General features: G+C 38.2%; 2 protein-coding genes across 4 annotated transcripts; one reads left to right on the top strand and one right to left on the bottom strand.

Moving 5' to 3' along the window:
* Nucleotides 1–4,159: 4,159 nt before the first annotated feature.
* Nucleotides 4,160–6,699, top strand: LOC108819636 (uncharacterized). The gene is made up of 5 exons (XM_056987331.1): nucleotides 4,160–5,047; nucleotides 5,129–5,203; nucleotides 5,267–5,737; nucleotides 6,070–6,489; nucleotides 6,562–6,699. Exons 1-5 carry the CDS (start codon nucleotides 4,160–4,162, stop codon nucleotides 6,697–6,699), a joined length of 1,992 nt encoding a protein of 663 aa, XP_056843311.1.
* A 3,048-nt stretch (nucleotides 6,700–9,747) lies between these two features.
* Nucleotides 9,748–12,069, bottom strand: LOC108823008 (uncharacterized). 3 transcript variants are annotated; one of them, XR_001945003.2, is made up of 5 exons: nucleotides 11,340–12,069; nucleotides 10,905–11,208; nucleotides 10,640–10,808; nucleotides 10,359–10,578; nucleotides 9,748–9,922 (listed from the first exon to the last, which is right to left on the bottom strand). XR_001945003.2 is itself a non-coding variant. In XM_056988884.1 (5 exons), the coding sequence occupies exons 1-4, from the start codon at nucleotides 11,405–11,407 to the stop codon at nucleotides 10,375–10,377; spliced, it is 759 nt and encodes a 252-aa protein (XP_056844864.1). In that variant the 5' UTR covers nucleotides 11,408–12,066; the 3' UTR covers nucleotides 9,748–9,939; nucleotides 10,359–10,374. The 3 variants fall into 3 exon arrangements, 2 of the variants coding, with proteins under 2 accessions (XP_056844864.1, XP_018451736.1); XM_056988884.1 differs by having other exon boundaries at nucleotides 9,748–9,939; nucleotides 10,640–10,822; nucleotides 11,340–12,066; XM_018596234.2 differs by having other exon boundaries at nucleotides 10,640–10,822; nucleotides 11,340–12,063.
* Nucleotides 12,070–12,315: the final 246 nt, after the last annotated feature.

The raw sequence follows: 12,315 nt of genomic DNA, 5'->3' as shown, positions 1-12,315 counted from the left end.
GCAGCTTCTGATGGAGAAGCTAGTGTGGAACGATCAGAACACGAAGATGATCAGACTAACGATAACCAAGACGTAGTTGAGATCTCTGATGATGAGGCAGATGTGGAGGAACAACCTCAACTAAGAAGATCAACTAGAGTAAAGACAACGCCAGAGTACCTATCTAATTACATACTTCTAGCTGAAGAAGAATGTGAATGGCTGTTAATGTCAATCAATGATGAGCCGTGGGATTACTCTGAAGCAAGAGGAATGAAGGTGTGGATAATGGCCTGTGAAGATGAGATAAGGTCGATTGAGAAGAATCAAACATGGACTCTAGTTGAGTTACCGAGTGGAGTCAAACCCATTGGACTCAAATAGGTATTTAAGATCAAGAGAAATCCTGATGGGAGTGTGAACAAATATAAAGCAAGACTCGTTGCGAAGGGTTACGTACAGAGACATGGGGTAGACTATGACGAGGTCTTTGCACCAGTGGCGAGGATTGAGACAGTCAGACTTACCATTGCATTAGCTGCATCGTATGGATGGGAAGTGCATCATTTAGATGTGAAAACAGCCTTTCTGCATGGTGACTTGAAGGAGGAAGTTTATGTGTCTCAACCTGAGGGATTTGAAGTAAAGGGAAGTGAAGAAAAGGTGTATAAGCTGTCTAAAGCTCTTTATGGCTTGAAACAAGCCCCTCGGGCTTGGAACGATAAGCTTAATAAGATTCTCAACGAGCTGCAGTTCATACGATGCAGCAAGGAGCCTTCGTTATATAAGAGAAAACAGAATGGGAATCTTCTTGTGGTTGCAGTCTATGTGGATGACTTGCTAGTAACAGGGGCAGATTTATCAGCTATACGTGTGTTTAAAGAAGAGATGTCGACAAAGTTTGAGATGAGTGACTTGGGATTGTTGACATACTACTTGGGTATTTGAGGTTTCTCAGCACAGAGACGGCATTACACTCAAGCATGAGAGATATGCATTAAAGATTCTCACTGAAGTCGGCATGAGTGAATGCAACTCTGCTCACGTTCCTATGGATGGAAGTTTGAAGCTCTCTAAGTCTGCAGAAGAGAGATCGGTTGATGAGAAGAAGTACAGAAGGAGTATTGGTTGCTTGCGCTATTTGATCCACACAAGGCCTGATCTGTCCTTTAGCGTGGGAGTATTGAGCAGGTATATGATTGATCCCAAGGAGTCTCACGACGCGGCACTGAAGCATGTGTTAAGGTATCTACGAGGGACGCTTTTCTCTTGGACTTACTTACAGACGTGCAAACGAGGTGAAGTTGATTGGCTGCAGCGACAGCTCTCTAGATGTTGATGTTGACGATGCAAGAAGTGTGACTGGACACATATTTTATCTAGGAGAGAGCCCCATTACATGGTGCTCGCAGAAGCAAGAGAGTGTGGCTCTGTCATCCTGTGAGGCTGAGTTCATGGCGGCCACTGAAGCTGCAAAACAGGCGATCTGGCTTCAGGAGCTTTTGAGTGAGGTTGCAGGCGGTGAATGCAAAAGAGTGACCATCCGAGTAGACAATAAGTCTGCTATCTCACTCACCAAGAACCCAGTCTTTCACGGGCGTAGCAAACACATACATAGGAGGTTCCATTTCATAAGGGAATGCGTTGAGAAAGGCTTGGTAGACGTCGAGCACGTTGCTGGTAACAGACAGAAAGCAGACATACTAACGAAGGGACTCGGGAGGATGAAGTTCAGAGAAATGAGAGAGTACATTGGTGTACGAGATGTAGTAGGAACCAACTTCAAGCTTAAAGGGGAGATTGTTGAGATAAGCTCGAAGTTGAGTGAACAAGCCTAGAGACTTGCGGAGCAAGCTAACGGAATCCTAATCTACTTCGAGATTTGAAGATAAAGAAGAATATACTTTAAGAGTTATCTACAAGTGTTGTATCTTTATCTAAAAGTATTAGGTTTATCTGTTAGCTATAAATATAGATCCATCGAGTGATGATCAGATCTAAGTGTTGTTGTTGACAAACGGCTCAGGGTTTTGAGTTAGTTTTTCCTTGAGTTAATATAAGAGAGTTATTCTTATAAGTCAATTGCACACACAAACATACGATAAGTAGTTTCAATAGACCTATCATAACGTCATCAGCAAACATGAGATGCGAGATATTGAGTTGCTTGGTTCTTGGGTGGTATTAGATGCTTCCTGTGTTGTAGAGAGAGATGAGCAGACGAGACACACTCCACCGCTAGGACAAAGGATCTACTTGTATGGTTCCTTCAGTGATTTTGAAGAAACCACCCAAGACCCCATTTACTAATATCGAGAAGAAATCCGCGAAGCGAGAAGAAGATGTGATGCGAGAATTTCAATTAACCATTTTCTCCAAAACTATAACTTATCTTCTCAAGTTGTGAAAGGCAAGAAATTTTCTCCAAAGGAACATGTAAGATGTCTTGAAGATATCTCGAGACTAATACATGACAGCCTGTTAACGTGAGTGCACAATATAGTCTTACAATTGTCGCTTGTCCGTTCTTCCAAAAATGATTCACAAGAGGAATAAATACTAAACGGTTCCATATGTGGTTTATATTGCGGTTTGATCATAGTGCAAGGTTCAAATCCTTTCATGTTCAACACTAAATAGATACCATGTGTGGTTTATATTGCGGTTTAACTGGAACTTAGGCCTCGATTGGTACAGGTGATGAAGAAGCATTAGCAGTATGCTATAGAATCAGTACGCTCAAGAAGCTGTATGCTCTCACTAATTTTTTATAAAATATTTACATTAAACTATATATATTAATTACTAAAATAATGAATATTATTTAATTATATAAATTAGATTAAATTTTAAATGTGAAATATTTTTTTAAAGTAAAGTTTATTTTAAAATATAAGATATATTTTTAGATATAAAATATTTTTGATATTATTATATAAAATAATTAATTATAGTTAATTTATATATAAAATTTTATTATTTATTTATTGATAAAACAGTAAATGATTCATATATAATATTATCATAAAAACTAATATATGACATAATTTAGAGAAAATTGGGAAATAGATCCACTTTTTTCTCCCATTTGTCACATTAGGATTTTAGTTAGATTGTTTAGGAAAATAAGATTTTGAAACCTTGTAAATACCCTAATGCCCTTTAATTATTGATTAAGTAGATTTATAATATATTATTAAGATTTTCGTAATTAATTTAATAAACTAAAAAAGTAAAATTGGAAAAGTAAAAAAAAGAATAAAAGTAAAAAAAAGAATAAAAAAGTTAAAAAGTAAAATAAAATTGGGAAATCCCTAATCCCTCTTTTCACGATTTCTTTCTCCTTCTCCTTCTTCGCCGTAAGCTTTTCTCCCCCTTCCATGGCGATCTAGAAATCGACAGAGAGAAGCCTTGTTCGTCGTCGGAGATTCATCTAGAAGCATCTACTCTCGTTTCGTCATCTTCCTCTTACGATCTCATACCCTTTTCCTTGTCAATGAGCTTTCTCTCTGTTCTTCCTCTCCGTCGGATGGGTGAAATCGAAGGCTTCTTTCATTAATACCGACGAGACAGTCACATCTCTTCACACAAGGTAATCAATTTCTTCTATATTCTCTCATCTAACACGAAATCAATGTGTTGTTCCATTTAACCTAGTTTTTGTGTAAACCGATTTGTAATGTTTCTTAAGGCAAATTTGTTTTGTGGGTTGGTTAATCATCTTACAAACCTCGATTAAGTACACATCATGTAGATAATTTTGATTTGCTTTTTTTGTTATCGTTTAAGGTTATAGAAAGAGAGAACATTTGGTCCGATTGAAACAATGGTCTCCGATTGGATGTAGAGTAGTTGAAAAAATTGGTCTTCAAATGTAGACTAGTTGTTCCTTCTATTGTGTTTGCATTCTTAGTAAGTTCTTGTCCGACTGAAACAATGGTTGTAGAATATTTTCTTCCTTTGTTTATGCTCTCATAGCCCACAATTTTCTCTTTCAATCTAGACATGCTTGTTGTTAATATTCAAGATCGATTTTTCTCTTATTAAATTGTTGGTTCTTTTACAATTTTAAACTATTGGAATACATATTCTAGGATCGGGACAATATGAAAGTAAAAATAGCTTTAGTTTGTGTCATTATTTTGTGAATGGTATTGATATTTAACAAATTGAACTAACGATGATCTCATGGCTTGTAGATATGTTGGGGGAGTTACCAAAGAGGCTTTTTAAGGAGGGCAAGGAGCCTCAGGTGTCTCGGATCAATAACAACTGCAGGATCGACTACATTATTAAGAAGTTCAAAGCGTGGATGCCAAAGGAGCTGGATGTTGTGAAGAAAGATCCGGTGTTTGCTCAGATTTTTAAGCTTCATGAAAATGGTCTCGGGTACTCGGCGAGAGTGGTACACAGCTTCTTGTGCAGGGAGCTGGTGAGTTACAAACTTCACGAGCTTTGGTTTGTCTTCGCGAGGAGACCACTTCGATTCTCACTTCAAGAGTACCACGCAGTAACCGGGTTTGAGTGCAACACGAGTATCTCCCTTTCGGAGTTTGAAGAGTGGAAATTTGATGGTGGTTTCTGGAGCAGGGTTTTGAGGAGGAAAGACGAGACAGTTACTCTCTTCGACCTGTGGAATAAGGACAAGGACTCTGTCATGAAGTGGAAGAATGCAGATAGCATACGGCTTATCTACCTTGCCTTCATTCTTTGTGTCGTTTTAGCGAGAGATGAGAAGCAGAATATCCCTCTCAAATACATCAAGGTGGTCATGGATCTTGAGAAGGTTCGAAAGTATCCTTGGGGAGTTGCTTCTTATGATCTTCTCTGCGAGTCAATAGCCAAGAACCGCTACAAACTGAAGGAGAAGACAAGTAGTTATGTCTTAGATGGATTCTCCTACGCCTTGCAGATTTGGGCAATGGAAGCTGTACCAAAGATTGGAAAGCTTTGTGGTAAAAAACTGGACAAAGCTTTTGCGGATGGTCCTATATGCATCAACTGGATGGGAGCTGGAAAGGTGTCATATCAAGAGATCAATCGGTTGGAGGAGATTTTTACAGCCGAGGTAAGTATCGCTTGTTTTTATGACTCCATCTGATTTGAAATAAATTTGTAGGATCTAACTTTCATTATTTTTCTTGTGTAGGATGACATGTATCCATTCATCTCATGGACAGGGAATACGGATATTATCCAGAGTGTTGATTTCCGCAGAGATGATGTGGAGGATGAAAGAATCAAGGGTCTAATGTAGCTGATTTCCGCAAAGAATGACTTCACTCAGCATGTTTGGGATTTCGAAGAAGCTGTAGAGGAATCTCTAGATCAGCCTGATGAAGCAAATGTGAATGATGAAGAGGGAGTGAACGATGAAGCAGCTGAGACAGATGAGAGTGATGAAACTTTTCAGACTCCAAGAGGATCAACGAGCCTAGGCGATACATCAAAGAAGAGTAAGAAAAGGCTTCCAGATCGTGGTATGGAAAGAAGGAAGCATAAGGTTCTCAATGGTGGATCGAAGCAACCATCTTTTAATGAAGACATGAAGGCTTTTATGGCGCAGTTGTTTGAGCAGAGTATCTCTGCAATGGAGCAAAGGATGGAGAAGAAGATGGATGAGAAATTAGAGCAATTGGAACATCGGCTAAAAGCTCCAACTAAGGAACCCTGCGTTGAAGTTGAGGATGGAGAGACGCCTTCTCCGAGCAAGACAACGACGACCCAGCAGCCATCGTTGAGGAGGTCCACACGCGGGGTAAAGAAAAACTAGTCTTCATCACTCCTTTAAATGTTATTTTCTCTTCTTCGTTTGTGTCTGCACTTGTTAGTCATCGCTAAGGTCTCGGTTTGGTTTAGTGTCTTGTTTGTCTTATGGTTTTGTTATGTATTTTGTTATGTGTAATATTGGAACTATGTATTTCATCAGTCCTTTATGTATTTTGTTGTGTGTAATATTGGAACTATGTAATGGTTGTCTTATGGTTTTGTAATGGAATGGTTGTGAAACTTTTTTTAAAATATGCTACTTGGTTATGAGCTTGTATAATAATTGTGTAAATTTTGGTTTAAATTTTTGTATTTTCACAGAGTCCAGTGGATCTTAATTTCACTCAAGAAGAGGCTAGCTTTCGTGGAATCAGTACGCAAGGCGTCGAAGGGCTTTCTCAGGCATCTCATGTAACCGACTTTGATCCATCTCAGACAGCCAAGGCAGATGACTGGTGGACTCCAATGACTTCAGTTCGAGGTTCGAGCAAGGCTAAAGCTCGTAAAGACAATACAGTTCAACCCTCACAGTGGAAGAAGTGGTCTAGACTTGAGCTTACCGATGAAGATTTGCCCCAAGATGGTTCTCCGCGGTCGTCACTGTATTATTTCTCTGAAGAATCATGGCAAGGATTCCACGAATGGTCTATGAAGCCCATATCTTTACAAATAGGTCCTTTGTGTTTCAATATGACTGTCGCACAAAGGATAGTATGCGCAGGAAAATGGCTTGGAAACGAGGTAATCATTTGTTTCAATATCTTCATTGCACATCTTCTTTGCTACTTCTTATATTTTTTTGTGAATATTCAGGAAATGGATGGCTTTATGTTTATATGGCGAGTCAAGACAACGTTGAAGCGTTGGGCGCCGACCCGTGTTGCTTTTATGACCGCTTTGTTCTGCCTCCAACTTGAAGCTGCATACAACGTTTTCCATCCCGACAAATAGTCCTATAAACTGCCGGAATTCCTTCTATCATACGGGAGAGGAGAGATTCCATCTCATGGGCGGACTAATGAAGTTTGGGGCGTCGATGTTGATCGTCTCTACTGTCCTCTGTTTGTAAATGGTAATCATTCTCTCCTCTAGACGTTTTCTATTTTAAATTTCCTTCTCTGATCCAAGTTTTATACTGTCCAACGCAGGTAACCACTGGATTGATGTCTGCGTCGACATCATTGAAAGAAAAGTGTTCGCCTTTGATTGCAGTGGGAATAGGAATAGGCAATACGTTGAGAAGTTTGCTGCTATGATTCCTATGATAGTGAAGGCCGTTGCACCACCTGGATCGAGGAAGCTACACCTGTCACCATACACTATCGTCGATGTGCCTGTGCAAAAGAGATTGAACAAGTCTTGTTGTGATTGAGGTGCGTACGCACTCAAATACTTGGAATGCCATCTGCTTGGTCTCGACATCAACTTAGTGAATGACGAAATAATTCAAGGTTGCAGACAGAAGATTGGCGTGGAATTATGGGAGGCTACACACGATCCTGTTTATGCTGAGGTTATGAAAACCTATGTGCCTTCACCATGGGAGAGGTCTCAGGTCTTCGAACTGGAAGAAGACTAATAGTGTCTAACTAGTGCTTTGGTTTTTTTTTGAATTATGAGGCAAAACTCCTTTGTATTTATTTTTCAGAAAAGTTTCATCGACAACAACCACCCTACGCATTGCATTGTAGAACCCTCTAACTGATTGCCCAAACGAGATAAATAGATAGAGGAATCTCCCCTTCTCTGTAGTTTCATATTCAGTATGTGTACCAGGATTAGCTTCTTTGATCATATGCAAATATTTTGGTATTTTTGCATAGCTCTCATCTGGTATACCTCTAGCAGCTGCAATTGCAAACTCACGAGCTTCCCATGCGTGCCAATAACTGATCTCACAACTATGCTCCATTCTCATGAATTTAATGATCTCGTTTGCTTTGGGTCCATCATTTGCATCATCAAATCGATGTTGTATCAGTCTCCTAATTGTTCTTGCCGATGCGGTCTTTCCGAATTTGCTTTTCTTTGAAGGAGCACATGAATGTCTTGCCTCACACTTGTTGATCATGAAATATGTAGACCCATCCAGACATTCCGCACGCACAGACCAGTTGCACAATGCATCTTTACATCGAATATACCACCATTTTTTTGTAGACTTCTTAACAATGAAATCGAAATTATGCTTCATCGCCCAAATCTCCAGTGTTGCCTTCAAAACCTTTTTATTTCTGAAAATTTGATTCTTCTTCACGAAATCTCCGCTCCAAGTTCGATGACAAACTCTGCTCGATTTCTGTCAGGATCTTCCTCGTCATCAACATTACTTGAATCACACGGCTCCTTATTCAAATCGATATTGACGCGTTCCTTTTGATTTACACCACTACTAGCGAACGTGACACACAAGGTTGTAGACGAACCCTTCTTCGCATAGGCCACAAAGTTAGATACTTGTCGATCATTGCTGATTATTATGGGAGGATTCCCTCTTTGATCCACCATCTCATAGCTGAACTCTGCATTAACGGAATCAGGTTCCACGTCATAATCTTCACACACCATGATCTTGAGGTGCTCCAACAAAGTAGTAGTCTCTAATGGTATCATTCGACCACGCCTTGCTTTGTCTACCATGAAACTCCACTGGTCGCTGCAACTACATATCCATTCACCAGATTTAACATAGATTAGAACCATGTTGTAATGATGGAGAGAAGAGAGAAGAGAATGGAATAGGGAGGAAGAATAGAAGATGGGATCGTCGATGAAGAGATCGTGGGAGGAGGAGAATATCGTGGAGAAAATATTCTCCAAGATATTTGGGGATAGATTTAAGAAACATCTATAACCGAATATGGAAGTTTCCATATTTTTTGAATTTGCCTAGAAAACGTATCATACCTAGGCCTTAACAATGTACAGTACGTGGGAGACCTATTCTATCTAAGACGTCACATAAGTTAAAAGGTACATGACTTTAATTTCACATAAAGTACGTAAGGTATATCGTAGAGTTGTGGTTATTTATCGTTATATAACCCCATGTATAGTGAAGAGATCTTACTAGATTGAAACGTCACAAAATGTACCTAAGATATATATGACAAGGAAATCTACATAACATTTTATACCAAGGATATATCGATGTATAAAACTTATTTTTCGATTTCTAGGTAAAATAGATCACTAGAATGTGTATTCTAACCTAGGTTAGAAAGTAAAATAAAACATGATTCCAATTTTTTAAAAAAAAAACTTAAAATATATAAATTGTCATACTTATGTTTCCAATAGTTTTCATATTTTTGTATATTTTTTTATTTAAGTTTACTATTTTTCTAATCAACCAAGGTAAAATAAATCCAAAATTGCCAAAAGTATGAAAGATCTTAAAATGACAAACAAAAAAATAATGTCTCTTTTTTCCAATTCTCCCTATAATTTATTTATTTCTAAATAATATAGATATGTTTATTATATAATATAAAACTTATAAATATATATTATGTTAAAATATATAATAATTAAAATAAAAAAGAGACTCGACTTCATAATGACCTAAAACTGAACCCAAAAAAAAATCTTATTGCCTTTCGAAAACCAAACCATGCAGGAATCCGCCATCAAAATAATTCTTCTTCTATCCTTATCGCTTTCTCAATTGATAGTTTCTTCTTCATAGGATTTTAGTGGAACCGTAATTCTAAAACGGTTCAGTCAATATTTTTGTGTATAAAGGTGTTTGACAACAACTTCTAATGGCTAACGTGAATGTTCGTTTGTTTGAGTGGATAGAAAGGAAAAAAAATGTCATGAGATTCCATTCCTATCACATGTTTTGGATTTTTCGTGAATAGACATTAGGCTAGAGCCTAAAGTCATTTATTAGAGCAATTATTATCTCTGCATGTTTCATTCCCAACTATAAATATTGACTGGTAAATTATCAACTACAGCTATTAGGTTGTTATATCATAGGTTTTGAACAAAAAGAAAAGGCAAAACGTTTGCATAGATAAGTAATTTGGTTTTAATACTCAGGGAAGGATAGACAGATTAGAAAAGAGAAATAAAGAGAAGTTTAAAGTTCAAGGACTAGGAAGTTCCAAAAAGAAAAAGGAAACAACCACATAACACCGACGACCTCTGTTAGCAGTAGAAACACATCCTGCATAATCAAATTAACTATATATATATCAGTAATCAAATCAGCAACAGAACACCAGGAGAAAAGTATTAGAATAAAGAGGAAATCAGCAACAGCACAAGAGGAAAATGACATGACAAACAGCAAACAAGATTGAACAGACCTAGAGTGAGAAAATAGTAATATCAGTAATCAAATCAGCAACAGAACACCAGGAGAAAAGTATTAGAATAAAGAGGAAATCAGCAACAGCACAAGAGGAAAATGACATGACAAACAAGACGGGACAAACAGCAAACAAGATTGAACAGACCTGGGAGAACTACTAATTAACAGAGAGCAGTAGACTTAGAGTGAGAAAATAGTAATAGAAACGGTAGAGAAAAAAAGATGAAACCAGTAAGAAACAGTGCAGAAAATAAAACCAGACAGACAAACAACAAACAGAGAATATTACCTCAGTCGTCCATCATCTAAACCACCATCTCAACAAATTGATAAACCAAATCAGCATAGATCTTCACATAACCACGATCACAAACTTTAACCCCAGCAGATTCTTGAAATTCATAGAACAGATTCTTCTTTGCATCATAGTTGTGCCCAGTACACACCATTACATGTGCATAACTTTCAGTCTTTCCATTCCATTCAGCCTTAGTGGGATAGTATATTTCCTAAAAAGATAAAATTGATTACAAGTTGAAGTGAAAATAACAAATACAACAAGATGTTTACCTTATTCTTCAGTTTTGAATAACTTGGATAAATGGTCAAGCCAACAGCTAGAACTCCCTTCTTCAAATGTTTAATAAGGTTGTCATGAAAGGTATGGTATTCCAGTGTGGTAACATTGTCCTTTCCTTCCGGATTCAACTTGTGCAATTTCACTAACTTTGCATGGTACCTGAGACAATTCTTCTAAAATGTAACAAGTTAACAGAGTGTAAAAGTTAAAAGAGTGTAAAAAAAAATGTAGGACCAACTTATTTAAATGACTTACCTTATCTTCACACACAACATCAACCAAGCTTTCCGTCAACTGACAATCCTTCTCAAGGAGAATTCCGTTCTTTTCAAAGATAGAAAGCACATGAAAGGCATCTACCATAAGTGAACCATCCTCAGCATTTAAATAACCCTTGGGTATGAGATTGATAAAGTCTTGGATGGACAAGTGCTGATCGAGTGGCATTTTCTTCTTCAGCTTAAGATGAAACTCGAGCGCGATAGCATAACATGTGGATTTTTTCTGTTTCATCACGGGACAGAGTAGGGTGGGCTCTGTCTTTCGCCATGATTGCATCCTAAACAAATCAAAACGGCAGAAATCAGAATACAGTGTGAAATGCATAACAAGCGTAACAAATCAATCAAGAGAAATTAGTGCGACATATATCAATTAAAATTAGAAAAAAGAGGAAAAGTAATAAGAGACCTCATAGCCCTTTGCTTAGACAGTCTACGCTGATCATTTCTTTGCTGGGAGCTACCCCTCCTCGCCATCTGGGAATGAGGGTGTGAGAGAGAGCAGACACTGTGTAACAACTAGGTTAAACTGATTGGTGAATTGCGCATAAGGATCCCAAAAGCTTTTCCATTGGGTCATATCTGTGGGATGTCAATGGGCTTGGGCTTAAGAATCCAAAGACATCTTCATTGGGTCACATCTGGCCGATACATCTACAAAGATCATGGGCCGCATCTCTGGGATGAGGAAAACCATAGGCTAAGGGCGTCGGAAGAGAACCATCGTATAAGGCCGCGGAAGAGAACCATCGGCTAAGGCGTCGGAAGAGAACCATCGTCTATGGCCGAGGAAGAGAACCATCGTCTAAGGCCGCGGAAGAGAACCATCGTCTATGGCCGAGGAAGAGAACCATCAGCTAAGGCCGCAGAAGAGAACCATCGTCTAAGGCCGCGGAAGAGAACCGTCGGCCAAGGCGGCGGTTGAATGAGAACATCGGCTATGGCGGCGATTGAATAAGAACATCGGCTAAGGCGGATAAAGAGAACCATCGACTAAGGCGGCAGACAAGAAATACCGGTAGATTGTGAACGAGTCCTTCGGACCAAACTAAAAAGAAGAAAGAAGAAAGAATAAAGAAAAGTCGGAAAGATAAAAACTGAACGAAAATAAAAAAGAAAGGAATGAGAGGTTGATGTTCTTTTATATAGAAGATATTAGGTGGGTAGTTGTTGAAAAAAATGAGTGGTTCAATGTATTAAATCTCCCCGGATTTATTTCACGCGCCTCTCGATATCTACTTCCCATTTCCCATTACGTCTCTTTTATTTATTTATTTATTTTTATAACAAACGTCTCTTTTATTTATTATTATTACGCCAACATAGAGTTCCCATTTATTTAAAATTACGTCAACATAGAATTTGCTTAAAAAGAGGAGATATCA

Source organism: Raphanus sativus, chromosome 6 (genome assembly GCF_000801105.2).
Source record: "Raphanus sativus cultivar WK10039 chromosome 6, ASM80110v3, whole genome shotgun sequence".
Taxonomy (NCBI): domain Eukaryota; kingdom Viridiplantae; phylum Streptophyta; class Magnoliopsida; order Brassicales; family Brassicaceae; genus Raphanus; species Raphanus sativus.
Note: the sequence above shows the minus strand (reverse complement) of the source record. Positions and strands in the feature narration are given on the sequence as shown.

Coding starts and splice junctions, on each gene's coding strand:
- LOC108819636 (XM_056987331.1), top strand. CDS start 4,160: ATGATCTCATGGCTTGTAGATATGTTGGGGGAGTTACCAAAGAGGCTT. Junction 5,048..5,128: donor AGGAGATTTTTACAGCCGAG/GTAAGTATCGCT, acceptor TTTCTTGTGTAG/GATGACATGTATCCATTCAT. Junction 5,204..5,266: donor TTGATTTCCGCAGAGATGAT/GTGGAGGATGAA, acceptor GACTTCACTCAG/CATGTTTGGGATTTCGAAGA.
- LOC108823008 (XM_056988884.1), bottom strand. CDS start 11,407: ATGGCGAGGAGGGGTAGCTCCCAGCAAAGAAATGATCAGCGTAGACTG. Junction 10,823..10,904: donor ATGTTGTGTGTGAAGATAAG/GTAAGTCATTTA, acceptor GTTACATTTTAG/AAGAATTGTCTCAGGTACCA. Junction 10,579..10,639: donor ATTCAAAACTGAAGAATAAG/GTAAACATCTTG, acceptor TTATCTTTTTAG/GAAATATACTATCCCACTAA.